This window comes from Labeo rohita, chromosome 17 (assembly GCF_022985175.1).
Source record: "Labeo rohita strain BAU-BD-2019 chromosome 17, IGBB_LRoh.1.0, whole genome shotgun sequence".
Classification (NCBI taxonomy): Eukaryota; Metazoa; Chordata; class Actinopteri; order Cypriniformes; family Cyprinidae; genus Labeo; species Labeo rohita.
Window position 1 is genome coordinate 22195197 of NC_066885.1, and position 27266 is coordinate 22222462.

The following is a 27266-nucleotide window of genomic DNA, read 5'->3' on the forward strand; positions in this document are numbered from 1 at the left end:
AGCTTAAACCAGCATCAAAACCTACCTAACCAGCATCCCAGCATCAAAACATACCTACCAGCATATGCTGATTTTTTCACCAGGGACATCAACAAAGTTAGCATGTTAACGCTAGTTAGCATGGACTTGCAAAGAAACAATGTGCTAATCTTAGCTAATTTTAATTTTCAATATTTACTAATACATTTTTAAGATCAAAAGCTGTATCCGTTAACATTAATCAATGCACTGTGAACTAACATGAACTTTTTTATTGACTAACATTAACAAATGTTAGGCCCAATAAATGCTGTAAAATTATAATATTGTTCATTCTTAGTCCATGTTAGTTAATGCATTAACTTGTTAGCAAATGACCTTATTGTAAAGTGTTATCACAAATTGAATACAATGGTATTAATAATGAAATGATAACAACTTGAGCAGAGGACAAAATAGTTTATTTTTTCTTCTGAAACACAGTAAACAACATGTAGAGGAATCAAAAACAATAAAACATGCTTAAAATTGTAAATATAAAACTGGAATCACACTTATAAAATTGTTGACAGGAAACTAAGTCAGACAACTTTTTAATTACAGTATTAGTTACAGTGCCTTTATTTGGCCACAGTACATTTACGTTACTCTATGGAGACATGCTACAAAGTGTTAAATTGCTCTCATTGTGCAACTTGCTTTAGGTACCATACAATGTAATGTTCTAACAATACATCTAGTGATGAAACTGTGCGACAACAGAATAACTGCAAACAGATTAAGAATTTTGCCTATGTCCAAACAAATTTATTATAAAAAGTATATTTAGAAAAGGCGTTTAATTAAAAATGTAATTCTTGCAGTTATAAATGAACTTTAGATACAGAAAATTTTGAAAGTAGCCTCCTAATAGAGACATACTAAAGCATAGCACCAAATGAAATTGATATGTCACACACTTAATCATTCCAGTTTTGTAGTTGCTTTAATGTCACTGGATTTTTGTGTTACATGTTATTGATCTCCCTGAAAAGTTTTATGTCCTTCATGTGGTATCATGGAAATTAACTGGTTATTCAAGTCAAATATATAATTTCACGAAATCAAGTTATGTTAAATGATTAATTATTCTAGTGGTGAACATATTAATTCTTTATAGTAATTCTTAAGTTAGTTTTAAGTAGAAAAAAAATGCTTCAATTTATTTTATTAAAGTGTAAGTAATGAGTACTATCCAATCTGTCCTTCTGCACGATTATGATTGTATATTTCCGCTTGTGCTAAGGCTAAAAGAACGCATCAAGTGTGTGCTATTAAAATCTATTCAAATAGTGTTAAAGCTCAAGAAAATGGATTTAGCTTTTTAGCTTAATTCCATATAAATAAATTTAATTAAAAAAATGCAAATATTGCACAGACTTCTAACAGTTAAAATGCTGGTGTTTGAACAATAAAAATGCACCAACTTCAGAAGATATAAAGGACCTGGATTAACCCTCCCCTTCACCCTCTTCCTCTTCTCGTTTGATAACGGGGTTTCCTAAAAATGAAAATTATGAGGGTCATTTTTGCAACCATGGTCTCATAAGCAAATGAACATTTTTATAACTAATAATAATAACTAAACATTTTTGAACAGTAAGATTTTTAATGTTTTTTAAGGAAATCTCTTCTGCTCACCAAACCTGCATTTATGTGATCCAAAGTACAGAAGAAACAGTAATGAAACACTGAAATATTTTTACTATTTAAAATAAATGTTTTCTATTTGAATATATTTTAAAATGTAATTTATTCCTGTGATTTCAAAACTGAATTTTTAGCATCATTACTCCAGTCACATGACCTTCTGAAATCATTCTAATTTCTGATTTGCTGCTCAAAAAACATTCATTATTATAAATATGTTGAAAACAGCTGACTAGAATTTTTTCAGTTTCTTTGATTAATAGAAGTGTATAATGTATAATTTTGTGTATAGTGTATAATGTTACAAAGCTTTTTATTTCAGATAAAATCTGATCTTTTGATCTTTTTATTAATCAAAGAATCCTGAATACTAATAATAATAACAACAACAAACAGCAGATCAGCATATTATAATGATTTCTGAAGGATCATGTGCCACTGAAAACTGGAGTAATGATGCTGAACCTTTAGCTTTGATTGCAGGAATAAAATTCAAATAAATGCAGGTTTGGTGAGAAGAAGAGAATTCTTTAAAAAACATTTAAAATCTTACTGTTCAAAAACTTTTAACTGGTAGTGTATGCTACATACCATCTAGCTTTTTAAGCTTGGGAAGCCTCTTAGTAGCCTCTTCTATCCAGTTGCCATCTGCAGAATGCTTCTCTTCTAATGGGTTCCCCACAAAGACGAGGTCCGCCAGTGATAGAAGATCTGCCAGCTTCTGAAACTCCCCTAAAGGAACATACAGCCTCATAAAATGCTCATCCTTGACATACCATGACTAAGCTGCTATTGGACTCGTGGTAATCTATCTTCCATGCTCACCCCACTCCTTGACCAAGTTGTTAGACATGTACAAGACTTTCAGTTTCTTCATGACATGAATTCCCTTCAGCTTTTCTATGAGGTTATAAGAGATCCACAGCTCCTCCAGAGTATCGCCTACTGCCTCCTGCGGGGGACAGAAGAGGAGTAAGAGGGAAGTCCATTTCTTAATGTTATCATTAATATTCTGTTTCTTCACTTACAAGTCCATTAAGGTTTTTGATGTTATTCCGGCCCAAGGATAATATCTTAAGGTTCTCTAGGAGGAAAATGTAAATAAACTGTTCAGCAATCATGACAAATGCACTTGAAAAGTTTGCATTTGAAACGTGTACTTACTTAGACCATTCAAGTTGGCAATTTTTTCAATACAGTTTGTAGACAAGGATAATCTCCTAAGCAGAACAGAACATACAGTGAAGATATATCAGAGAGTTATTATATCTAACACACAGTTATTGGTTTATAAGAAAATAGACTAAAATTAAAGATGTCTATTTAGACTCACTCGCAGTTGACAAGATTAGACAGAGACGCGTCCATTTTTTCAATAGGAGGAATCTGACCATAAAGCTTTACTGCTGTTGCCTCGCTCGCTTTTTCGCCTGTTTTCTCCTCCTTGAAACAACCAAGTGAAATCAAATAAGATAATATGAGTGACAGAGCATTTACTAGAAATGCTAAATGGGTTAAAACTTGAGAAAGTTAATTTACAAACTAAATTGACAATAAACGTTTTACCCATTTCACCAGGGCCTCTTTAATAGTTGTTGCTTTTGCCTGAAAACACACATAATAACCTCGTTATCACTCACAGCAAGGTAAAATGATTTTATAGCACAAATATAGTTAAGAGCCTAACAAATTAAAAAATGTAATGCATTTTGCTTTGTATCTCTACGAATATGCTACTGTATGTTATTATTAATGTAACTTAAATAATGCAGATGCTAAACTCGCTATTCTCTATCTTCTATAGCCTGGCTGTAGTCTGTTTAATACTTAATAAACCAAAACCTCTCCGCATTTAAAATGTAATTTGCTAGTGTCCAACAGCTAGCAATGTGGCTAAATGTTTATCTGCTGCAAACTGCCTGACACAAGTGATGAACACTGATGCAGCTTGTTTGTCCAGTCAACGTAATGGCGTTTTATTATAAAATCAAACACCTTATTTCCTCATTTAGAACGATGCATTTTTGCACTTGATAACATCGCATAATAATGTGTATTAAAAGCAGAAATAGGATGGGAACTCACCATGTTGTTCTTTACGGTTGCTATGGAACTGCCCTGACGCAAAGCGCGTGCGCGAACTGATGCTTCCGACTGGCACGACTATGGCAAGCCGCGTGACAACACAAACATCACGTTGGTCGCGTTGCCATGTGAAAAATCTACTTATGAATAGCACGGGGAAAGAAAATAGAAAAATGCCAGTGAGAACCGTGAGAGCGACCAAGGATAAGAGATATAATAAATAAACAAACAGGTAAACAAACAAATAAATAAATGTAATTTCCTTAAGTAAGTTCATATTTTTGAGAATATAACATTTTTAGTATTTGTTTTTATATTCACATTTTTTAACAACATGCTTTTTTTAATCTCATTTGCTCCCTGAGGATACTTAAACTAAATAATATCACACTGTTTATCGATATTTTTTGCTTACAGTTAACAAAATAATATCTTACATTGTTTTCGCTTTTTACAATATAAAGGCCTTTATATTTGAAACAAATGTCATTCTGCACAATTTGGCTCTAGATTCAGCCCTTCATGAGGTTCTTGGTGCGATTCCATAGTCAAACCACTGGGTGGGAGTGATGTAACAATAATAACAGTCAAACTGCCCTCAGTGTGTGTAGTCTTGTTTTTATATCCTGGTGGGGACCTAAACCTGAATACACACAGACTCATGGGGACTCGTGTCACCGTGGGGACCTAAATTGAGGTCCATGGGGAAACATGGTTATAAATCATACAGAATGAGTTGCAGAAAGTTTTCTGTAAGGGTTAGGTTTAGGGGTAGGGTTAGGGTAAGGGGATAGAAAATACAGTGTGGACAGTATAAAAACCATTGCGTCTATGGAGAGTCTCCACAAGGATAATAAACCAGACGTGTGTGTGTTTGTGTGTGAGAGAGAGAGAAAGAGAGAGAGAGTGTATGACAAATGACTGGAATCCTAAACATCAGGAATCCTAAACATCTTCTACATGGCTTTAATGACAGTCCAGCATGGATCCAATTTCCACCAAATAGAGAAAAAAAAAATCATGCTTTAGTAAATAATAATCATGACATTCCTTACAGAAATTAACCATGATTTTACTACAAATAAAAGAAAATTAATTAAATAAATAAATACATTTGGTATACCATGGCAACCACAAATTGGTTTTGTTACACTAACCATAGTTTAAGCATGGTGTTTGTAGCAAAACTGTGGTTAGCCTATACAAATGGTAATCAAGCTGCCAAAAAAACATGGTTACTACACGTTTACTATAATAAAACCATGGTTCATTTTCGTAAGTGACAAAAAGTCATAATTATGACAAAAGTCAAAATTATGAGATACAACATCTTAATTATGACAAAAATTCAAACTTTTTTCTTATGTAGTAGAAATGGGCTTCCATAGACCATAAAGGTCTGACAGGCTCTAAAACTTAAGCTTATTATTTTCTTTATGTTAAAATGCATTCTGCATCAGTTAGCCAACATGTAGCATAGTACAATTGTACTACTGTAATGATCATTAATCAAGTCAAGAGTTACAAGTCAAAGATCAAATATTAAGAGCAAAATACAGAGTATCTACATACAAGTGTATAAATGTTTAAAAATGCCTATAATAAATGCTATATAAATAGTAGAAATAATGTAAACAAGAGTTCTGTGTCCAGTACGATGTAATATGTTCAGAATGGAAACACTGAATAGATTTTCGAGCCTGATGTTGGACTGGACGTTTATTATAAATTTAATATGTATTAATCTGTACTACGCCGAGAGTGTTTTACATTTGCATAATAGTGGGCTTTTTTATTATTCTTTTTTAATACAATCCCACACGATCGGTCGCTTTAAATTGCTTTGTCTGAGGTCTCATTAGTGAAATGACTATTTGTCATATTTTTACGGAGAAAATCAGTCGCATTACGCTGGCAAAACCATGAATAATGAGATCCAAGAAATTGTATTCTGTATCGTGGTGATCTGACACACGCATGCGCAGTGCAGCCCAGTGACAGCCGAGCAGCCTCCTCAAGAGCCCAGCAGCGAGAATTCAGACAGCAGCAGTCAGTCTCCCCAGTTCCTGTTTCCGCCACGACTCGTGAAGCATCCCATTCGGTAAAACATACGCGCAGTGGAGATACAAGTACACCAGTGCCAAATCAAGGTAAGTGTGTCGCCGTTACACACGACTGCATTATGTTGAGGAAAACGACGTTTTTCTCGCCGGCGAGTTCGCTCCATCCCGGCCTGTTGCTAGCTGCCTCGACTGCTGAACGGCAAAAATAACGGTCAGGTTTGCAGCTCAAGCGCATTGTGTTTTCGCGCCGTGATAGCGAAGTATGCTCTGGTCAGATGGTCATTCTGTGGATATCACGATCACAGCACACTGTATAACGTGTTTATGTACTAGAAAGAGATGAAGGCGATTGCGAATGAGAATAGCAGTGCCAAATATAGGAAGCCTACTTTCAGCGAATCCACACCGTATAGCGCAAACGAATCTGTTAACAAATACACCAGACTTATTAATAAACGGTTTGTATGGGCTGTTGAAGTGCTGCATGACTAACTGAATCTTAGTCAGACATCTAGCAGGAATCACAGCAGCAGTAGCGTGTCCATGTTTATATGGGTAGAAAGGAAGAAGCAAGTTAACATGAAGCCGCTGCAGAAATCTTGAGTGTTTACTTTTAGACCCTTGTGAAGAAGGCAGCGCGTTAGTGAACACTAAGAAATCATGTTTAAAGCCATAGTTCACCACAAATAAAATTAAATGAACTTCAGGTTGTTGTTTTAAACTTGCATGACTATCAGAAATTTTGTAGAATGTGCTTCACTGTGACAGTGAATGGGGATTGAAAATGTCAAGCCTATGAACTGTAATAAATGTATAATACACGTAGCCACACATCTCATTATTTCCAATGTGTTTTGGAGCCATAAAATGGCAGTTATGTGAGGAACAAAATGCAGTTTGAGTTGTTATTTACAGAAAATTCTTGGTGTCCGGCTTAGTTCTCCACGAGAGAGTGTTCATCATGAGAAAATTTGTAATAAATTGTGTAAAGTGTATCTTTCCATTGAATCGGTTGCTCCAAACATAACCAATATGAATGATTTGCTCACAGATTGGTTTATATGATCAGTACAAAAAATACTTATATTATTCTGTTCCTCTAAAAAAAAAAAAAAAAAACGATTATAATACTTTGCTTAAGAATACTTGGAATATCCACCTTTTTCTGTAATGTGGAAGTATGCCTATGGATGAGACCTCTGGTTTGTTATCCGCTATAGGGAAATAATGAGAAGAATAACAGCGTGCAGTAACCAGTAAAACTGTTTGCACTACAAACCAGTGTGCCCATAATTAAGATAATACATTAAAATAATATGGTAAGACACACCGATTTGCAATATCAAGCAGCAAAATTAGCTATTTTATACAGCTAAAAATAGCTTGGCGTGGATGACACCGGAAGCCAGACCCATAAAATTTACAAATGCTTTTACGGGAAGAATAAGGTGGATAGTGGAGGAATCACTACTTTTGAGAGAATTTTATGATGCTTTTGCATCTCTTTTGAGGCGTAAGTCACCATTCATTGTAATTACATGGAAATAAGCATCTAGCATATTCCTCAAAATTTCTCTGTTTGATTTGGAGCAACGTAAATAACAACACTATTTTAATTTTGGTGTGAACTATCCCTTTAAGAATGAAGCAGGAAATAAAGCCTGTTATTGCAGTAATACAAGTCATTATTATGATGATGACTGTTTTTCCTAGCACAGTTCCCACAAGTCTTTTCGCTGTTTTTCTAACTGTCAAAGGTTATGTTTCTCAACTGCACTGGGATTAGTTTGATTTCTCATTAGCAAAAGTAAACTGCCTACCTAGAAGGCATATATGTTGAAATCATGGGCACAGGGATTATTTGTCTCCGCCAGTACTTTTCCTTACTTAATCCACTCCTATCACACCCATTAGACACACTTCAGGATGGGCAGCATTAATTATCATTGTATAACAATTTGGCTTCACTCTTTCACTGCTACTTTGTGGTTTTATCTCCCGTCATGTCATCTGCTGTTTTAATCGATGCACTGAAAACATTTGCCTCACTTAAGAGCCTTGTAAAATCAATGTCTTCTACAGATGTTTGGCCATAATGCCCAGTCCCTGCTCTTCCAAGCGTGCACCGATAACGAGCTTTCATAGTCAAGTGTGTTATTACATCTACTTGGACTTGTGTGCATTCTCTACATTCATACATCTTTAATAGTGCTTTTTGCATTGAAGCTGCTTATCTCGCTTGACTTGGAATTAATGATATAATTAAATCTCCCATGGTAATTGATACCTCCACAAGGTTAGGTTTCTGGATAGAGATGATGAGATGTTTCTACTCTAAAGTCAGATGGTCATCAAACTGTTTTCTGAATCTGTCCTGGATCAGTGGATTTGCATTGCTTTTGGCCTTAGAGCAGCAAAGAATACAACAATATGAAGATTTTATTTCATGCATCTATGTAGATACTGCTTCTAGCTTTCAGACTAGCATTTTTCCACTGTACACTGGACAATATGTTTGTCAGGTAACCGGAAAAGTGGTTAACAAATATTGACTGAATCAGCCTGACTATATTAGATTAGACCAACAAAATTCATTTTCACGGGTCAGGTAGTCACTTCTTCACGTTTCATTTTTTGCAGTGTAGTCAGACAAACTGAGAGAATGAATTCAACACTCCTCTGCTATGTTTACTTGCTAGGGTCCTTAGAGCTGTTTTAGCCAATGGCAGTGCCTGTAACTTCCCTAAGGGGCGGTTCATTTAGCTTGAGGCCTTTTTCAGGGAATTCTCTAAAACAAATCCACAAACAGAATTTTAAACATGTTTTGTCAGGTGATCTAAAACATACTTCATGTGGTAACATCTGGATTAATTTAGTATGACAGAATCAACTGCATTATGTAATCTAATATGAGGGTCTACACCAACTTAAGTCATTTTTAAGGGTTAGATCAGGTACAAACAGTTAAGGTAGCAACTGTATGCTTTATTTTTCAGTGCAGTATCACATTTAATGCTCTTTTCTGAACAGATACCAGTTTTGAAGAGAGCAATAATTACATCTGTTTACATTTCTATATTTAGATGAAGGAAAATGGGTGTTAAAGTTCACATGTCAAGGTGTGATGTGGCCTTATCTTGCTCAAGTTAACCACCAGTGACGTTTATCTTTACTCTACTATTTTATTAGCTTTTACACTATGTAGGTTTTTAGTATTGTGTAATCATCTCTCTTGTTGAAAGTTTGCTCTTAATCTCAGTTCTCTCTGGTCAGTCACAACTCTCACAAATGAACGATAAATATGCATTAATTTGTCATAGGCCCCTGGAGTCTTGTTGCAGCTCAACGTTTTGCACTGACTCACTCTGCTCACACAATTATGCTGGTGATGCATTACCTTGAAAACATAATATGCGGTTAAGGGATTTCCATAATATGTAGCTTCACGTTCCCACATGATCCAACGCTACATTTACACATAAAGGTTTTGTTTTGTGTTATTTAAATTAACGACGCTGATGTGGTGGCTGCACATGTTGCGCTAGTCACACGATCATGTAACAGCACACTTTGCCTAGCGGAAACCCATTGTGTGCAATGTCTATCTTGCCACATTTGTCAAATTTGAGTAATGAACTGAGAAATCTAATAATGCCCTCGATAGATAATTGTCTCCTGGGGTGAATTATGAAGAAGAATTATTAACCCAGGAAAAGACGTTCTGGTTTATGCTCGTTTTATTGAGACTGAATGGAGGAGTAATAGAGGCTTTGCTACTTTCTTAACATACATTCACCCCGTGCTGTGAAGTGAAGGTCAGGACGGGGGCTGTAATAAAGCTCAAAATCATGGATCAGACAGGAGCAAAGGGAATCTCATTCCCCTCCCCCGCTCCCCGTGCTCATCTCTTCTATTCTGCCAATATCAGGTGACTACTCTTGGCTGAGTTTCCATAGCAATGTGGGCAGTGGGCGGGGATAAAGAGGTTCTGATCAGTTTTAATGATAGTGTAGTTTGCCTCTCTGAGCAGGAGATGGAAAGTCTCTCCCAATAGGTTTTGATTGGAACGGCTGAGAGGTGTGGGATCGGGCGGCGGGGACTAGCGTGTACAAGTGCAGGTGTGTGTGTTTGCATGAGATGGATGATGAAGTGAGTTGCTGTGGTGGGGTGGGATAATCACATGGATGAAATCTCTGGCAGGGCTCCTAATGGCAGACCATGTAGCTTTCCACATGATGAACATTTGCACTCACTCTTTCCCCGTTCTAGTTCTGCGGCAGTGGGCAGCAAGAAAGAGCGACCCAGACATTGTCTTTACTAACTCTCTCTTTCTCAGGACAAGGAAGGCCGTGAGTCATTCTTCAGAGCCCTTTGGAGATTGTAAAAGTCTGTATGTGTGTGTGCATGCTTGTGTGTTTTGCTGGTAGGTTCTTGGCTGACTGCTTTGCACCCATCAGACTTGACAGTGGCCAACGACAGGGAGCTGTTTCATCGGCTATAAATACCACACTGCAATGTGGAGCATCGCTCTGGCAGCTGCAGGGGAACTGCTCCGCCATCGCCCACACACAAGGAGAGGAAGGGTCAGGATTACACCAACCGCAGGCCTTATTTGACCCCTGCAGAAAAATGACATGATTTTGTAAAAACATATGGTGTGAATGATTAAACGTGAATATTTGCAGCCATCACAGTCAATGATTACCTACCGCAGGGCTTCATTTAAACCAGGGAAATTTGTTGCACATGACACCGCTTTTCTCCCAGAGTCTACCGTGCCCTTGCCGTAGCAGACAAATAAACGTGAGCGATTGTGCCAAATGCACATCTGCAAAGGCAGTTGGTTGACTCTTTCAGAACGTAGGGTAAATAGTCCTCAGCAAACTGAACTGAGACCCTTGTTTAGAGTTGAGAACCCAGAGGCACACAATTTGCACAATAATTGTGCCCTCTGCTTGAGCTGCTTGCAGACAATGAGGCCAAGGTTACTTTAATTCAGAAAGAGGGGAAAAAACTAGCAACAGAAATAGGCCGTAACCGTCTTGAATAGTAGCCAGGTACTTTTTCACCAGGTCCTTGCTCTGTAACTGTCAGAATTACACAAGAATATACTGTATTTGATTCTTCCTACACGCCTTCATTTATTTTGCTTCGTCATCTGTGCCAGCACATCTTACCTCATCAGAGTTGACTTCGACACACCCTCTGGCACACACATCACTCTACATAAGGGAGGTAGAGGAAAGGTGTGACGAAGACAGAACAGTAAGTCAGAGGTACAGTAAATACTACTTTTGATTTGTTTTCCAAACAATGTTTGAGTTACAGTAAGTAGCAGAGTACTGATTTGAATAGGACTGACATCTTTACAGATGGGAGTGTCTGTTATCTGGATGTGGTGGGTTTTAAGATTTAGTTTTCTTCTTACATCTGATATAAAAAATTACTTGAACCAAAAGCGGTTTTGTTACTAAAAAGCTGTTGAAAAAACTAAATGAAGATGCAAAAGCGGAGAGAGGAGTCAATGAGCAGAATCATTGTGAAAAAACAATATACTACAATCACAGACATTCCTGTCTGGGTGGGATAAGATTTCTTAGAGGACCACAAAGTTTGTAGTAAAATATTAGGTAATTTGCAACGCAAGTTTCACAGAGGATGTATGAGGGGGAAAAAACAGATGTGTCTTATTTGGACGGGATTACTTAAGGTACATCTGTGGAAATACAAATTTACCTGACCTTCTTAGGGAAGACTAGTCTGTCCAAATAAGCTCTAGGCTGAATACCCAGGGGACTCATGTCTGAGGTAAAGATGATGGAAGCATTTTTGAGACATCTAGTCCTGTAGTCTGCAATGCTCAGCATTGACCTGAGTGAGACTGCTGCCTCAGCTCAACTGGAGCATGCTCAATAGCATCCCTAATGCCTTGTGGATTGCTAACGGCTTCTCTGGGACAATTAAGCATCTCTGCGGTGCTCACAACGATGGATGAAGATCTGCATAAAAAGCAACAGAGGTAGGATCAGAGGGCAGACAAGATGTCTATTGGAATGCTATTAAACCCAATTTAAAGGGTTGAGGCATCTAATCTACTAAGTGCCAGCCCTCAGGAGTCATCGGGTTAAGAAGAGGCAAGCACAAGCACCGTTATGATTGATGACTGTCCGAGCCACATTATATGTCAGTGTGTTGTTATCCCCTTCATACACAAAGCAGAGGTGGGGGATTGTCATACTAAGAGGATTCAGAGGGTTTGGCATGATTGGATTTCACCTTGTGCTGACTGATATCTTTAACTGTTTCAAGTATAAAGACTCTCAAAGTGCATGTTTCAGGCAGTAGCCCCTCACTGCAGTACACAAGATCCAGGGGGTGGAGATGGATAGGTTTAGGGATCAAAGGGTGGAGACGGGTAGGTTTAGGGATATGTAAGGTGGGAGGAGTTGGATTTGGATCCAGCCTCACCCCCTGGATCTTGTGTTCTGCAGTGAGGACCATTTGGTTGCAGGAGGCATGGTGGAGTCTTCACTTAGCTTATAGCAGCATCTGCTTCCATACCATTACTTGGTTTATATGCCATTCCGATTCAACAGTCAGTTGTCCTTTCTGTCTCCAGTGAGGAAAAAAAGATACAAACCTCATGGGACACATATTGAGTGTGCTTTTGTAAGTCCCAATCTGCCCCCTCCTCTCTTGCTGTTTGTCTCTTTCTCTCTTCCTCGTTCTGTCATTTCTGCCCTCTGAAAATTCCTTCCCCACTCCTCAATATTAGAGGGAATGCTTGATGAGACCCTGCCAGACCATCCTGTTTGAACCTTAGCACTCGGAGCACTAGTGAAATATTTGCCTCCCTCCATTGCTGTTTGCATAAGCTGAATTGAACACTTAAATTGTTGCTAGTTGTTGGATTTGTGTGAAAATCTCAACTATACCTTTTGGCCAAAATCCCAGCTGCCCCTCACCCACTGAGTGGAGTTGTTAGCCCGGGGGTTCGGCTCAGGTGGGCTCTGCCGCCCACACAGAACAAAAACTGCTGCAAACCGCAACCGGGTTTAAGCCAGAATACCATCTCAGGTTGTCATCCATATCTGAATATTTTCATATTGCTATACTTCACTTGCATAAGTTTGCATGTAAGCATGCTACTTGCAGTTTTGTCTCCATCAGTTGTTCTTTAAAAACTATTCCAAGGCAAGCCCAAGTAACCGCTGGCCATTTGAAGTTTAAATCTGTACACTCAGAAGCACTATGATCGCTGTGTTTATCTCCCGCCGGTGGTTTTCAGCAGTGCAGCGCAGGGCAGAGGATGAGTCGAATGCTAATTTGGTACAGAGCCAGAGGAGCAAACCTCATGTGACACTGATGACAGAAAGACAGGGTGCGGAGCGGAGATATGTCACATTCTGGGTTCTGTCCTTTTCTTTACTTATTCTTCTTGAGCAGTGCAGAAAACGTACAGCCTGGCAAACAGTAAAAAGGTTGAGCTAGCACCCTTTTCCTTTACCGTGCAGGTGACGAATTGTTTGGTAACAGTGCCCTTTCTTTAACCTCCCTTTCACTCTTTTCATCTCTCAGCTGCAATGTCTGTTTCCTTCTTCCTTCTTTCTTTCATTCGCTTTGAAATCGACTGCTTGCAGAGCAGCATCTTTGAGCCAGGTTATTGACTACAGTTTAGACACCATGGAGTAGCATTAGCCTGTGCCAGCGAGAGGCGTGTAAGGCAGAGAAGATCCTGTTCGGAGAGATAATCTGATCAGTGGATTTGTCGACTTAATTTTTCGCTAATCCTCATAGTGTTGTGGCAAGCCCTTTTGTGTTGAAAAGGCACAGGTTGTCTTAATTGGGATCAAGAGTTGGATTGCCGCTCATGCCAGCAACAACATACTGTGGTTTCACAAGCGGAGTATAAGATTTAGTGGACATTGATTTTACTGTATTGTTCAGCAGGACTCTTTATTTCATTAAAGTATACACTGATGAATGATGATGTGCCCTTAATTAATTTGTTAAATATTCACTTTTCTGGCTAGTGAAGAGATTTGTGTAACTGGCCAGAGAAATACTGACAACAAAATGGAAAGAAGCTTAATCCGTCTAGATTACAAACACAGTAATGGCCAGGCATTGTCACAATGTTCAGTAGTGCCAGTAGTTGTACTTGTTCTGTTGATATTTTCAACAGCCTCACTAGAAAAAATAATATATATATATATATATATATATATTTTTTTTTTTTTTCAACTGACTTTGATTTGGCAGACAGTGTTTTCCAAATATTTTATATTATTTTAACAGATTACTTGTACAAACTGTTTTGTGTGGTTAGCCCACACTGACTTTGATTTGGCAAATGTTTTACAAAAGTTTTACAATTTTAAGAAATAATTAAAAAAAAGTGCCAAACTCTGTTTGCCAACATTTTTATTTTAGCCTTTGAGAGTTTTTTTTTCTTATGTACAATCTCCAGACAGTTTCACCATCTGGTCATTTTTTAATTTAAGCTCCGCAAATATCAGAATGACTTCAGGAATGGAATTTTCCCATATAAATGTGCTAAATGCACATTTTAACCAAAAATCTTGAAGTCATTGGCATTCCGTCAATTACCCATCATTTCCATTCAAAACTTCCTTTACAAAACAAATGTGTTCCATTTTTAATTTGCAACCGTAGAGTCAAATTATTCATTGAGCTATAATTTAACCCCATGATAGCTATAAATTCATAAACACATTTGCTGGAAAACAATAGCATGCTGTGATGGGTTGATAATTATAGTTATCAACCCATTCTAACTGACTCTTACAAGAATCACAGAAATAAAGGAAAAACCAAACAAGGCCCGAAAGCACATGCACATGATCAGTGGCACTTGCCATTGGTTCGACCTTATCACTCAACCCTGAAGAAGTGCATGAGGACTTTGGTCACTGTTCAGTCTTATGACCAGGAGATCGTAATACAGGTGTGAAGAGAACAGAAGAAGGAAGTGGTTGGGATCAGGCACTGTAAGTTTTGAACCTTTCGATCATATGTGAACGTAAGTAAAAATGACTGATCGTAAATGATGTTGACAGCAGCATTGTATGTGGTCTGTTTTGCTGAGGACCCGGCACTGGATGAGCTGCCCTCTTTAGTACTCCACTGACATCCATGCTAATCAGTGTGCCTAGTGACACACTCTGCGTTGCTGCACGCTCGAGTTTGGTGCGAATGGATGTTTCGGTGCTTCAGTGATTTGCACGGTTTATTGGTGTGATCAGAGCGTCTTTTGTGAGCATTAACAGTCGCGCATAAACAGGCTTTTCGGCATTGGGAAATAGAATTTCAGGGCAGTTGAGATACCCTTGGGAGGCAATCACAGAGGCACTCGGCAAAAGCTTCTGAATGCCTGTGGCCTACCGCGTGGCACTACAACATTTATTTGCAATCATTCAACATTATTCATTAGCAGCTTCCTCATGTGTTGCATTCATGCGTTTACATTTCCCTCGCATGCTAGCTGGAAACCTGGCGTGACATATACGCCGTTCTAGCAGGAGGAAGCTTGTGAGAGAGGTATCATTTGTCTGAATGAATCACCTCATCTCCTCCTCTCGTGCCGCACACCCAGCGATTTTTACAGCACGGTGTAATTGGCCACTCTGTTTCCCATCTGTTGCTTGCTTGCATTCCTTGTCATATTCCCTCTGCTGTCCTGCCCACCCTCAGTACCAGGGGCACAAGGGAGTTGCGTGTTTTTGCCAACAAGTGACGACAGAAGCAAGATCAAATAGAATTCATAAAAGTCGATAAACATCCGGCTGCCGTTTCATTATCTCTCTGTCTCCTCTCCGTGAGCTGGAGGTGTGGTAGCCATTTATTTCCTCAGAAGAAGGCCTCTCCATTCCTGATGAGAACTTTTCCATTTCACATTCTTGCCCTGGGCAATGGATCAGACTGTCAGAGTTACTTGCGTCTCCGAACTCCTCCACGATTCATCACTCCGTTTTTTTGTTTGTCTTTTTTCCACCAGACAAGGAGTTGTGGCCCATTACATATGTGCCTTGGAGAATTCCCCCTCCCCACCTTTAGTTCCAATACAGAACCAAAGTTTTTTTGGTATCTTTTGATTTAGTCAAGGTTAGACTTTAGAATACAGCTCTTTGGCTGAGGGTGTGAAATGAACACCGACCAAATGCGGGTGCTTTTTGTGTAGCGGTAGGTAATTGTGCTAATCTATCAGCCATTGTAGTGGACGACCTGTAAGACACGACAGACTGGCATTTGACAAGAAATGCCATTGCTTAGATGCATAGGCACACGCTTGAAGAAACACATTTTATTATCTTGATGAACAGACAAAACATAAGCTGTCAATATGCCTGATATGCTGTTTTTGGGTGTTCAGACGTGCTCTGTCACTCGTGTCTATTTGTAAAAATGTAATTTATTTCTGTGATGACAAAGCGAAATTTTCAGCAGCCATTTCTCGAGTCTTCAGTGTCACATGACTCTTTAGAAATCATTCTAATATGGTGCTTTGGTGTTCAGATAACATTTCTTATTATTATTAATGTTAAAAACAGTTGGTGCCAATAGCCTTGTGGGCAGCGTGCAGTGCCGTTGCACTACGGGCATCCTGAGTTCAAGTCCTGACTTGAGGACCTTTCGTGATCCTGCCCCCCATCTCTCTCCCACTTTGCTTCCTGTCAGTCCTGATCTGTCGTATCGTTAATAAAGGTGAAAATGGCACAAAAAAATACATCTTAAAAAAAAGTTTTGCTTCTTTAAGGATTATTTCACTCCTGAATTAAAATTTCCTAAAAATTTACTCACGTTGGAAAGGTAATGCACGGTTAGTTTATCGTCTGTGTACTTTGGTTCAAAAAGGTAGGGTAGGGCGAAAAACTCAAGAATTGTACTTCCGTTTACGTCATGCGTGAACTGTCCAACGTGACTGTAATGCATAAGGTCGTGAACGCAAAGCTAGGGAAAGACAAGCAGTTGTGGTTAAAAAGTATGTACATTTTTTATTTTTTTTAGAAAATGACCAGTCGTTTTGCTAGATGAGACCCTTATTCCTTGGCTGGGATCATGTAGAGCCCTACTGAAGCTGCGCTGGAACTGCAGTTTTGATCTTCACCCCATTGTTCCCCATTGAAGTCCACTATATGGAGAAAAATCCTAGAATGTTGTCCTCAAAAACGTTTCTGTTAAAGTATCGATTTCTTTCAGAAAAATAACATGGACCCCAAACCTTTGAACTGTACAGTATATGAAATAATAATAAAACACCAGTTAACTGTTTACCGTACTACGTCTGCTGTAGTCGCCTGGTTTGCAGTGTTGTTCTAGGTGTTCTTTGCGTTGCCAATTTGAGCATGGCTCAAGCAAAGACAAAAGCCTATTGTTTTCGTCTCTGATTAATTGTCTTACAGGGGTTTATGTGCGTCCTAGGGAGGGCTCCCACACACACTAGAGCACAGAGGAGTCATTCACTGTATTTTCAGTGTACAGTCATGTCACATTCCTGAGTCTTGGTGTGATCTTTAAGCTCCTCATTTTGAACTTACTTTTCAAGCTATGGTCTTTGAAAATGCGAACATATTTTTGCATTCTCTCCTCCCTCTATATAAAGATGTCAAGTGTCGTCTTTTCTCTGAAAGCCTCAGCGGGGTGATGTTGACTAGTGGATGCATGATAAAATTGCAGATGACAGGTTTGTTTATGCCATGCAGTCAGGAAAACAATGTGAAAGATGCCTTGATCTAAAGGGCTGGAAATTTTGACGCCTTTAAAAATGGCATGCTGCTTTGTTGTTTTTTAAAGGGTTTGAAAAGTAGCTTGGGTCAGTTATTCAGTTTGATGTGATTGTAGGACTGTGTTGCATATACTGTATAACATGCACCCACATAGTTTGCATATTTTTGACATTAATATATTTTGTAGTCAAATGTTGCACTGTATCTTGCCTTCATCATATCTTTCAGGCTTTAATAAAATGTGGCTGTGCCACAGTAAGAGCATTTTAAAACGTGCCAGTCATGCACTTTTTACGAGGCGTTTTTATTGCCCCAGCAATGGCATTCTCTTATATCAGCCAAGCTCTTCCAACCACTTGTTTCTTGTTCTGTTACTCTAATGGAGCCTGATATATCACTAAAATCAATACATTACTTGTGTAAGACTCTAAACACTACTTAGACTTAAGTGCCAAAAAGCTGACTTGATTTTAGGTCTATATGGTGACATATTTTCTCACAATACGATGTACAGTTGAAGTCAAAAGTTTACATACACCTTGCAGAATCTGCAAAATGTTAATTATTTGACCAAAATAAGAGGGATCATACAAAATGCATGTTATTTTTTTATTTAGTACTGACCTGAATAAGATATTTCACATAAAAGATGTTTACACATAGTCCACAATAATGGACTTAATAGTTGAATTTATAAAAATGACCCCCTTCAAAAGTTTACATGCACTTGATTCTTGATACTGTGTTGTTACCTGAATGATCCACAGCTGGTTTTATTGTTTTGTTTTAGTTGTTCATGAGTCCCTTGTTTGTCTTGAACAGAAGTCTGAACGAAGTCTTTGGTTTTTCAACATTTCTGTGTGTTTGAACCCTTTCCAACAATGACTGTATGATTTTGAGATCCATCTTTTCACACTGAGGACAACTGAGGGACTCATATGCAACTATTACAGAAGGTTCAAATGCTCTCTGATGCTCCAGAAGGAAAAAATGATGCATTAAGAGCCAGGGGTGTAAACTTTTGAACAATAAAGATGTGTACATTTATTTTATTTAGCCTAAGATATATATTTTTTCATTTAGTACTGCTGTAACATGGTCAGTGACTGATCCGGAGACGTGGGATCCATGTGCGACGTTTATTAGACAAATCGTAGTATACCAGGCAGAGTTCAAACACCAGCAAACGACAACCACAGAGATAATCCAAAGAGTAAACGGTAATCCAGGCAATATGGTCGGGGCAGGCAGCAAGAATCAAACACGAAATACAAACAGTTACAAAACGCTCAGGATTGATAGTCTAACTAACCAAAACTTCGCGAAGATCCCGCCAAACTGACGGTCCTAAAATGGCTGACAGAGGGGAAGTGACCCGGAAGACCCGGAACCGGAAGTGGGGATCCCAGGTACGGGGTTATGGTTAATGTAGTGAGTTAAAAGTCCGGGGATGGTTCCCGCTGACGGCGGTCAGAGGGAGCCACAGAGACCGCGGTGGTGACAACTGCCCTTCAGAAGCTACTTACATGTTTCCCAGGAGAAAAAATAAGTTAAATTTACCCTGATCTTCAAATTCAAAAAGTTTTCACTTTTCAGCATCAGTGAGCATTTGAACCTTCTATAATTTGTTGCACATGAGTCCCTCAGTTGTCCTCATTGTGAAAAGATGAATCTCAAAATCATACGGTCATTGTTGGAAAGGGTTCAAATACACAAAAATGCTGAAAAACTAAAGAAGTTGTGGGATCTGAAGGATATTTCTGAGGAACAGCGGGCAGTTCAACTGTTCAGGACAAACAAGGGACTCATGAACCACTATTACTAAACAAAAAAAAATACATCTGCAAGGTGTATGTAAACTTTTGACCTTAACTGTATAAATGGAATTAAAATAGTCTTTTGATTTTGACTTAATGACTACATAATTGACTTGGGCATTGTGGCAGAGATTTGTGAACATTTCTGAATGAACTGCTGACTCAAACATGTGATTGTTTATTTAACCTAATTATTTAATGTAGTACTCCAGCACTGCCTCGTTTTGCTGAAGATATTCGGAGATATGACTTAGGCCTGGATGAACCTGGAAATGAGTAGTGATCCTTCTAGGCTATTCTGCCTGTGCAGCTCAGTCCGACCAGCCTCGGCCAACTGCCTTCAAATCAATATGACCATCTCAAAATCACTTTGAGTCCTTGCCCAGAAACTAGCGACAACCATCTGTCAGACAGATTCTCCCAAACACACAGGAACACACCCTCAAATCTGTCTCCATAGCATTACCAATTGTTGGTTCGCTTCAGTCTTTCTTGATCACTGAATATGCCTAGTTCTCTGCCAGCTAAATTACATTTCAACACACAGTAATTTGGTGCAGAATGGTGAGGGCTTAATGATGCTGAAACTCATCACCCTCGTGAAGAAAAGTCGAGAGTGCAGAAGGGAGCGTGAGGATGCTCGAGAACCATCAGGCCTGGCATTGTGAACTTCTGCAAGTCAGGTCTGCCATGTTTCAGCTTTGCTTGTTAAGATCTACTATAGTAAAGTGTACTTCAGACCATCAGAAAAATCTGTTATGTAGGATGAGGGTTTCCAAACCATAGATTTTCAATCAGGATTTTAATGCTTGGTTTCGTGCGGCCATTGATTTTTTTTTATCATTTTTTTTTAAGGAGGCAGCTTTGTCTAGGTTTAACCAAGCCAGTGTTTTCTAAATTTGCTTGTCATCAAATAGAAAAAAATGGCATTTTATGCTAATTGTTTTGTCTGTGGGGTTGAAAGCCGTTTGGGGCCATGCCAGTAATGTCATTTAATAAACAGACCATTGATCTCTTTATTCAAAAACTAGATTATCCCATTCTCATTATATGAATGATGTTGGCTCTATCAGATAACTGGTGTGCATATTTTGTTATTATGGAGCCTCATGTTTGCAGTATTCTGCAGTATTTCTTCTACTTAAACGAATGGTTCACCCAAAAATGAAAATTCTGTCATTAATTACTCACCCTCATGTCATTCCAAACCCATAAGACCTTCGCTCAACTTTGGAATACAAATTAAGAAATTTTTTATGAAATCCGAGAGCTTTCTGACCCTGCATAGTCAGCAACGAGACTACCACATTCAAGGCCCAGTGAGGTAGTATAAACAGATAAAATAGTCCATATAGCTTCAGTGGTTTTATGAAGATACGAGAATACTTTTTTTTAGAGTACGATAAATGTTCGATATAATTTTTAAGGCGGAACAAAAGAGCGCTAGTCATTTAAAGCACGCAACTCGGACGGTTTATCAGCTCAGATCAAAGTTCAAACGACGGCACGGCGCAAACTTACTAGAACAGATGCGTTCACTCGCTGATGAGTCTTGGTCACTGAACAGCGCTGTGAGATCCAGTGTGAATCACAGAAGGATTTTTAATCTACAAATCACCATCATTTACCATAGATTTACTGTAGGAGCACTAACTGCGTAGTGGTGTTGGAGCAGAAACGTGGGTATATTTGTGTCACATTTTATTATATTATTAATGTAGTCATGTATTAAAAGTATAAGTAATGGAAAATAATTACAGACAGTATTTACAGACAGTTTTTTGTGATAGCATTTATGCATTTATACTCAATTTAAAAGTATACTAAAGGTGCTATATCTGTGGTTTTAACTGTTATTATCATGATATATGGATGATACTATGGAAGAGCAATGGTTAATTAAAACAACAACAACAAAAATTAACCTCAAACAGAATAATTAAATTTCACAATATAAAAATGAGGTTGCTGATACTGATTTTGATAATGAACATAAATCTACATCTGCATCCTTACTCAAGCTACTGTCAAATATGTATTTCTAAGAGATAAAAAAAATGTTATATTATTAATAATATTATCAGGCAACACAACCTGTTTCTTGATTTGATACAGTAACTTGCAGAACTAAGAAAAAAAAAAATCTATTAAGATATTTATTTTGTTTTTGTAAAGAATTCTAAAAACGTGAAGTGTTTGTCATGTTCTGACCATAAAGAATATTTTCAAGCCACAATTAACCTTCCGGTTTTTACAACTTTCACTGTAGCAAAAATCTGAAATAAAAATTGTGACATTTATTATGATAATTATTGATATCGACTGATATGAAAAAAAAAAAATACTGCGTTTTTTTTTTTTTGGCCATATCACCCAGCCCTATGTCACATGGACTATTTTAACAATGTCCTTACTACCTTTCTGGGCCATGAAAGTGGTAGTTGTGTTGCCGTCTATGCAGGGTCAGAAAGCTCTCGGATCTCATAAAAAATATCTTCATTTGTGTTCCGAAGATAAAAAAGTCTTACAGGTTTAGAACAACATGAGGATAAGTAATTAATGACAGAATGTTCTTTTTTTTGGGAGAACTATACCTTTAATTAATCCATTCTTTAATTCCATTCTCTCTCTTGCAACCCTTGGATGTCATTTTTGATTGCCCTTCTCTTAGTAATGAGTGGTTTTGATTTTTCTGCCTTCTCTTGTTTCTCCAGCATTTGAATTGCCTTCTTGTGTGTTAGGCGCTTAGAGGCCTAAGATTGTTGTCGTTTGTCAAACAGGACATTATCGATCTAGTCATTCTATGCAAGAATCCGGTGTAACCTGAGGTTAAACACTTCGCTCAAGGGCGCTATAATGACAGAACTGGGATTAAGCCTGCAACATTCATGTTGACCGCACAGCTCCTTAAGTTACTTTACTGCCACCCCCAAGATAGGTTTACTGCTTTCCACAATCCAGAATCAAACATGAAATCTGATGCTAAGTGTGATTTTTGATAGTAATTTGAAAGTTGATGAACATTTCCCCAGCAGTGTATCATATAAGATGCTTTATTACATCTATATATAATTATGAATTATTCCAAGCAGTTGCTCTTGTATAACAACCTACTAACAAACAGAAACAAACTGCAATTAGTGGGAACATCAACCTCAGCATTTATAAGGCCCTTAAGAGGGATTTCTTTTTTTTTCCCCTCATTTTTAATGTACCAGTTTTAACACTGACCATGCGTTTGCATCATGCAGTCTGCAAGTTTTTTGACAACAAAAATGCCAAATCCCCAACAAAAGCAGTTTAGCAGCCAGCCTTAACACAAGATGAATATGGAACAAATTGGCGGACATGGCCTGAGGAGAAACCACATTTAGCTGAGTTTATTCTTTAACACCCTTCCCCACAGCTTCCTCTCCTCTGTCACCATGTGTTTTAGCCCTTGGGGCAACTAACAGCACTCTTTTTTGGACAAAACACTCATCAACATATCATTAAAACCGCCTGCAGAGCCCTAATTCTAATACGAACATCACTTAACATAATGTTCACATGCCCTAGCTATGCATCGAGGAACTGGAAAATAAACATTTGAACATGTGAATTTAAGTGTATGTATGTTTCCATGCGTAAATATTCTGATGCTTTAAATTTACATGATCAGCAGTTTTATTAGTCTCATAATTGAAGTGAAGTGTGAGGGTGCATGTGTGTCCTTGCACGTTGTATGTGGCTTTTTTCTCTAACTTAGCTTTGGGCTCCACGCTGTTCGCCTTCCTGTATTTTTTATATTCAAAACAGACAGTCTCACGGCTTCTTGCATATCCATGTTATCATCTACTATGCGAAAGACCCCCACATCCAAGTTTTAACTCCTGATCTGCACTGCCTGCGGGGCTCTAGGGGATGCAACAGCACTTCTCACACATTGCCTCTAGTTTGAGAGTAAATTTATGCTCTGTTTAAAATATCGCACACTTGCTCTATTCATCATTTGGTTCACAGCCATTAAGCATTCATTTGCAAGTCTTAAGATATTCCTATTTGAAAATCCCATTAAATCGCTTTTTATTTTCTGTATTGATGTATTTCCTATTGCAACTGGAAGTTTGACTGGAATTTTTTAGCTAGTAGGCTCCGATTATTTCAGAAGTGATCTAATGATGTCTTCTTGGAAAGTTTGTATTGATGAATTTGGATACCATAATTATGACACTCTATTTAGGTGTGTTCAAGTCACTGTACGTTTTCTACCAAAAAAAAAAAACACATTTGTGACCCTGGACGACAAAACCAGTCTTAAGTCGTTGGGGTATATTTGTAGCAATAGCCAAAAATACATTGTATGGGTCAAAATTATTGATTTTTCTTTTATGGCAAAAATCATCAGGAAATTAAGTAAAGATCATGTTCCATGAAGATATTTTGTCAAATTCCTACTGTAAATGTATGAAAACTTAATTTTTGATTAGTCATGTACATTGTTAAGAACATTATTTGAAGAACTTTAAAGGCAATTTTCTCAATATTTAGATTTTTTTGCACCCTCAGATTCCTGATTTTGAAATAGTTGTATCTTGGCCAAATATTGTCCTATCCTAACAAACAATACATCAATGGAAAGCTTATTTATATGGGCTTTCATATGATGTATAAATCTCAATTTTGACAAAATGACCCTTATGACTGGTTTTGTGATCCAGGGTCACATTTTTTAAACTCTACTTACATGAAATAACATAAACATAAACATAAATAATGCATCAAATGTGTCTTTGCTTAAAGGTCCCGTTATATATTATATCATAATTGTACAATACAGTCGTATTTTATAAATGTGAACTTAGCTAGTTTTATGGTTAATGAGAAACAAATTTCATCCATTTCAACAGATTTACCATCAGTACAGACAGTTCTTCTATTGCATCACACATATTTTTTCACTGACGCCTCTATCTCGGAAAAAAAAAAAGTTTCCCACTCGTAATTGTGGCATTGTGGTGACTTTTAAATTTGATCTTTCCAAATTACCATGCAAATCTAATCACAAATAACAATACCGTAGTAGAGTAGATGAAAACATTTCTCTAGATTTAAAATGAGAGTCATTAAACACAGAAAGTATTATACACAAGGTCTTCCCTCATATAAAATAAATGCTTGAGGGTTTAGCTGCCAGACCACTGTAAAACAATGTGTAAAAATGAATTGTGACAGTCATATTTTACTATTAGGGTTTGTTTTTCAGTTGTTTTGCTAGGCTTTTTCAAACAACAACAACAATTATAATAATTAGCTAGTTTTATTTTGTGGGAAACAAGTAATACTTTAATTAATTTCAACAAATTTACCATCAATGCAGACTATTGAATCTTCCTGTATATTCTCAGTGACGCCCCCAACATGGAAACTCTGCGTTAAAAAAAGTTTATAAAGATTTTCCGACTTGTAATTACAACATTGCGGTGGCGTCTGTGTTTGTTCAACTCATTAATACAACCTTTCCGACACACGCACGCCATGTGATTTGGAGGCAGCTTAGGTGGGTGGGTCATTTGCAATTTGCAAAGCATTAGATTGGACAAAATTTTGTGTAGTGCAGAATGAGTCATTTGGGTTTTTTTTTTTTTCCCAGAAGAGAAAGACTGTAAACTTTAGACATATGTATCCGCTAAAGGTTATTTAGTAAATTATATGCTAGTGTAGGAGTAGCATATGGATGGCTTCAAACTAATAGACACTGACTAAAAGCCTCAAACAAAACTGAAGAGAACAGACAGAAATGAATCAAACTGTGAGCACTTGTGATTGTGTCTGTGGGAGGAAGAGAGGGAGAAAGAGAGCGGCATTTGGAGAAATGAGACCAAACAAAGTTTTGTTTCAGACTATTTCAGTCTACCCTGCATTTTTCTTTCTCTCTCCACTTCCTTTTTCTTTGGAATCACCAGTTCTACTGTGTAGGACCTCAGAAACACACACACGGAAATACACTCAGGAACTTAGTTCGTCTTGAAGCTGGTGCACACTGTAGGAAGATTGCCAAGACGTCGCTATCTTAGACAGCATCCTCAGATTGTAAAAGATTTCTTTTGTCAGAAAGGCTTTGTTTGCCTAGTGTGACTTCCTCACAGATTAATTGCCTTTGTGGTGAATCTAGCCTCTGATGCAGTTCTGTCAGTGTCAGAAATGTAGGGCCTTATGCAGTTGGGCCTTATGACCTTAGAGGTTTTGGATTTTTCATGCTGTTTTACATCAAGTCTGTGGAGCAGGTTGGTTATTGTGTGCATTGTTAAGCTTGGTTTCGCTTTGATTTCATATTTGAGTATTTTTGGCCTTTTGAATTACCGTGCAAATCTAATTACAAGCAACAACACAGAGGACTAAATGAGAACATTTCTCCAGATTTGAAATGGTAAGCACTGAAAAAAAAATTGCACAAAAGGTCTTCCTTAATGTAAAATGAATGCTCAAGGGTTTAGCTAGACCACCGTAAAATACTGTGTGAAAGGGAATTAGGACAGACATAAATCACTATTCGTTATTATTTTGCTATTATATAATAAACAATCTTTTTTTTTTTTAAATAACAACAACAATAGCTTAATAAAAATAGTATAATAATATAATTTAAAAAATAATAATAACAATAATAATAATTATATGCCTCAAATATGATATTCAGGTGTTTCCACAAAACAAAACTGTGAATAGAAAGTGGGCTTAAAATGTTGTGTATTTTAATATTTTAAACATATTCATGACTAGTCTTTTAATTTTTTTTTTTTTTTTTTACAAAGCCTTAAAAGAAATTAAATTTTCTTAAGTTTATGTTTAAACTTTCAGTCAAATGGTCAACATCTATGTGAATGTGGCACTGAGTAGTGTTGCACAATGACCAGTATATTATTGCTGCATTCATGCCATGTCATAATTACTGTAATTAATAGATAACAACCCGGATGTTCTACTCTAAGGTCCTGTTTACACTAGTGCACAACTGGTGTTTTCTCTGGGTTTCAGAAACGATTTTCATCCACACTACACAACTAAACGCATGTCACATGACCATTTATTATGAGCTTGATGTTACTGTTTACACGGCCGTCAAGGATATGTAAAGCAAATGTGTGGGCATCCACGCCATCATTTTCAAAAGTCTCTGTTTTGGTCCGTTTACACTTAAATGCAACCCCAGAGTTTTCAAACTAAATCTGGGTCTGCAGCATTTTAGAAAGTTTCCGTTTTTTAGTGTAAACGACAGACAAAATCATAGGGGTCATCGAATGCCCAAGTTGATCTGATTCTTTAGGGCAGTGGTTTCCAACCACGTTCCTGGAGGCCCCCCCTGGAGGCTTCTAAACCTTACAGTTCAAAAGTTATTAACAGAAATTTGAGCATGGTTAACATTGAGACTATCCTATATCTGTGTGCCAAATTTCATAACTTTGCCGCAAGCGCTTCTATGGGCTGCCATAGACTCGCAGAGCAGAAGACAAAAAAAACGAACGGATACAATATGTGCCTAAGCACCTTCAGTGCTCGGCCCCTAATAACTGTTTAACTAAATTAAACTGCTGAAGCCACTGGCATTTTGAATGTTTTTCCACAGGATGTTACAGTGGTCAGGTGGTACGAGCTGTAATTATGAGGACACAAAGTTCTGAAGTTCTGACATGGTATGAGCACTCCTAATGTGTCACCCAGTATCAATGTGAATTGTGAAATGTGACATAAAAGAATGTTGATGTCGTAGTCTGTCGAGGGATCTTGTTTGGGTCACATCATAACGTTATACATTCTGACAGGCAGCTGTCATTAAGGACAGCGAAAATCACACAGCATGCAGCCTTGACTAGCTGTCTAAGATTGCAGATCTCTTGTCATTTTCA

At 37.8% G+C, this 27266-nt stretch overlaps 2 protein-coding genes across 2 annotated transcripts in view; one reads left to right on the plus strand and one right to left on the minus strand.

Annotated features, from left to right (window-relative positions):
- Window positions 1–418: 418 nt before the first annotated feature.
- On the minus strand, window positions 419–3868 carry dnal1 (dynein, axonemal, light chain 1). Its single transcript, XM_051133746.1, has 8 exons — window positions 3754–3868; window positions 3235–3273; window positions 3002–3111; window positions 2833–2888; window positions 2697–2752; window positions 2494–2620; window positions 2260–2400; window positions 419–1519 (listed from the first exon to the last, which is right to left on the minus strand). Exons 1-8 carry the CDS (start codon window positions 3754–3756, stop codon window positions 1470–1472), a joined length of 582 nt encoding a protein of 193 aa, XP_050989703.1. The 5' UTR covers window positions 3757–3868; the 3' UTR covers window positions 419–1469.
- A 1875-nt stretch (window positions 3869–5743) lies between these two features.
- The window catches only part of fut8a (fucosyltransferase 8a (alpha (1,6) fucosyltransferase)), a 93783-nt gene continuing 72260 nt past the window's right edge, over window positions 5744–27266 (plus strand). The window contains exon 1 of the mRNA XM_051133730.1: window positions 5744–5903. The gene's annotated coding sequence lies outside the window, so the exon portion shown is untranslated. The remainder of the gene's footprint in view (window positions 5904–27266) is intronic.

What these genes read in the sequence shown, in the direction of transcription:
- dnal1 (XM_051133746.1), bottom strand. An exon ending in TCAAAAACCTTAATGGACTT is followed by an intron (nt 2,621 to 2,696) that starts GTAAGTGAAGAA and finishes TGTCCCCCGCAG; the next exon opens with GAGGCAGTAGGCGATACTCT. An exon ending in CAAGCTTAAAAAGCTAGATG is followed by an intron (nt 1,520 to 2,259) that starts GTATGTAGCATA and finishes TTTCATTTTTAG; the next exon opens with GAAACCCCGTTATCAAACGA.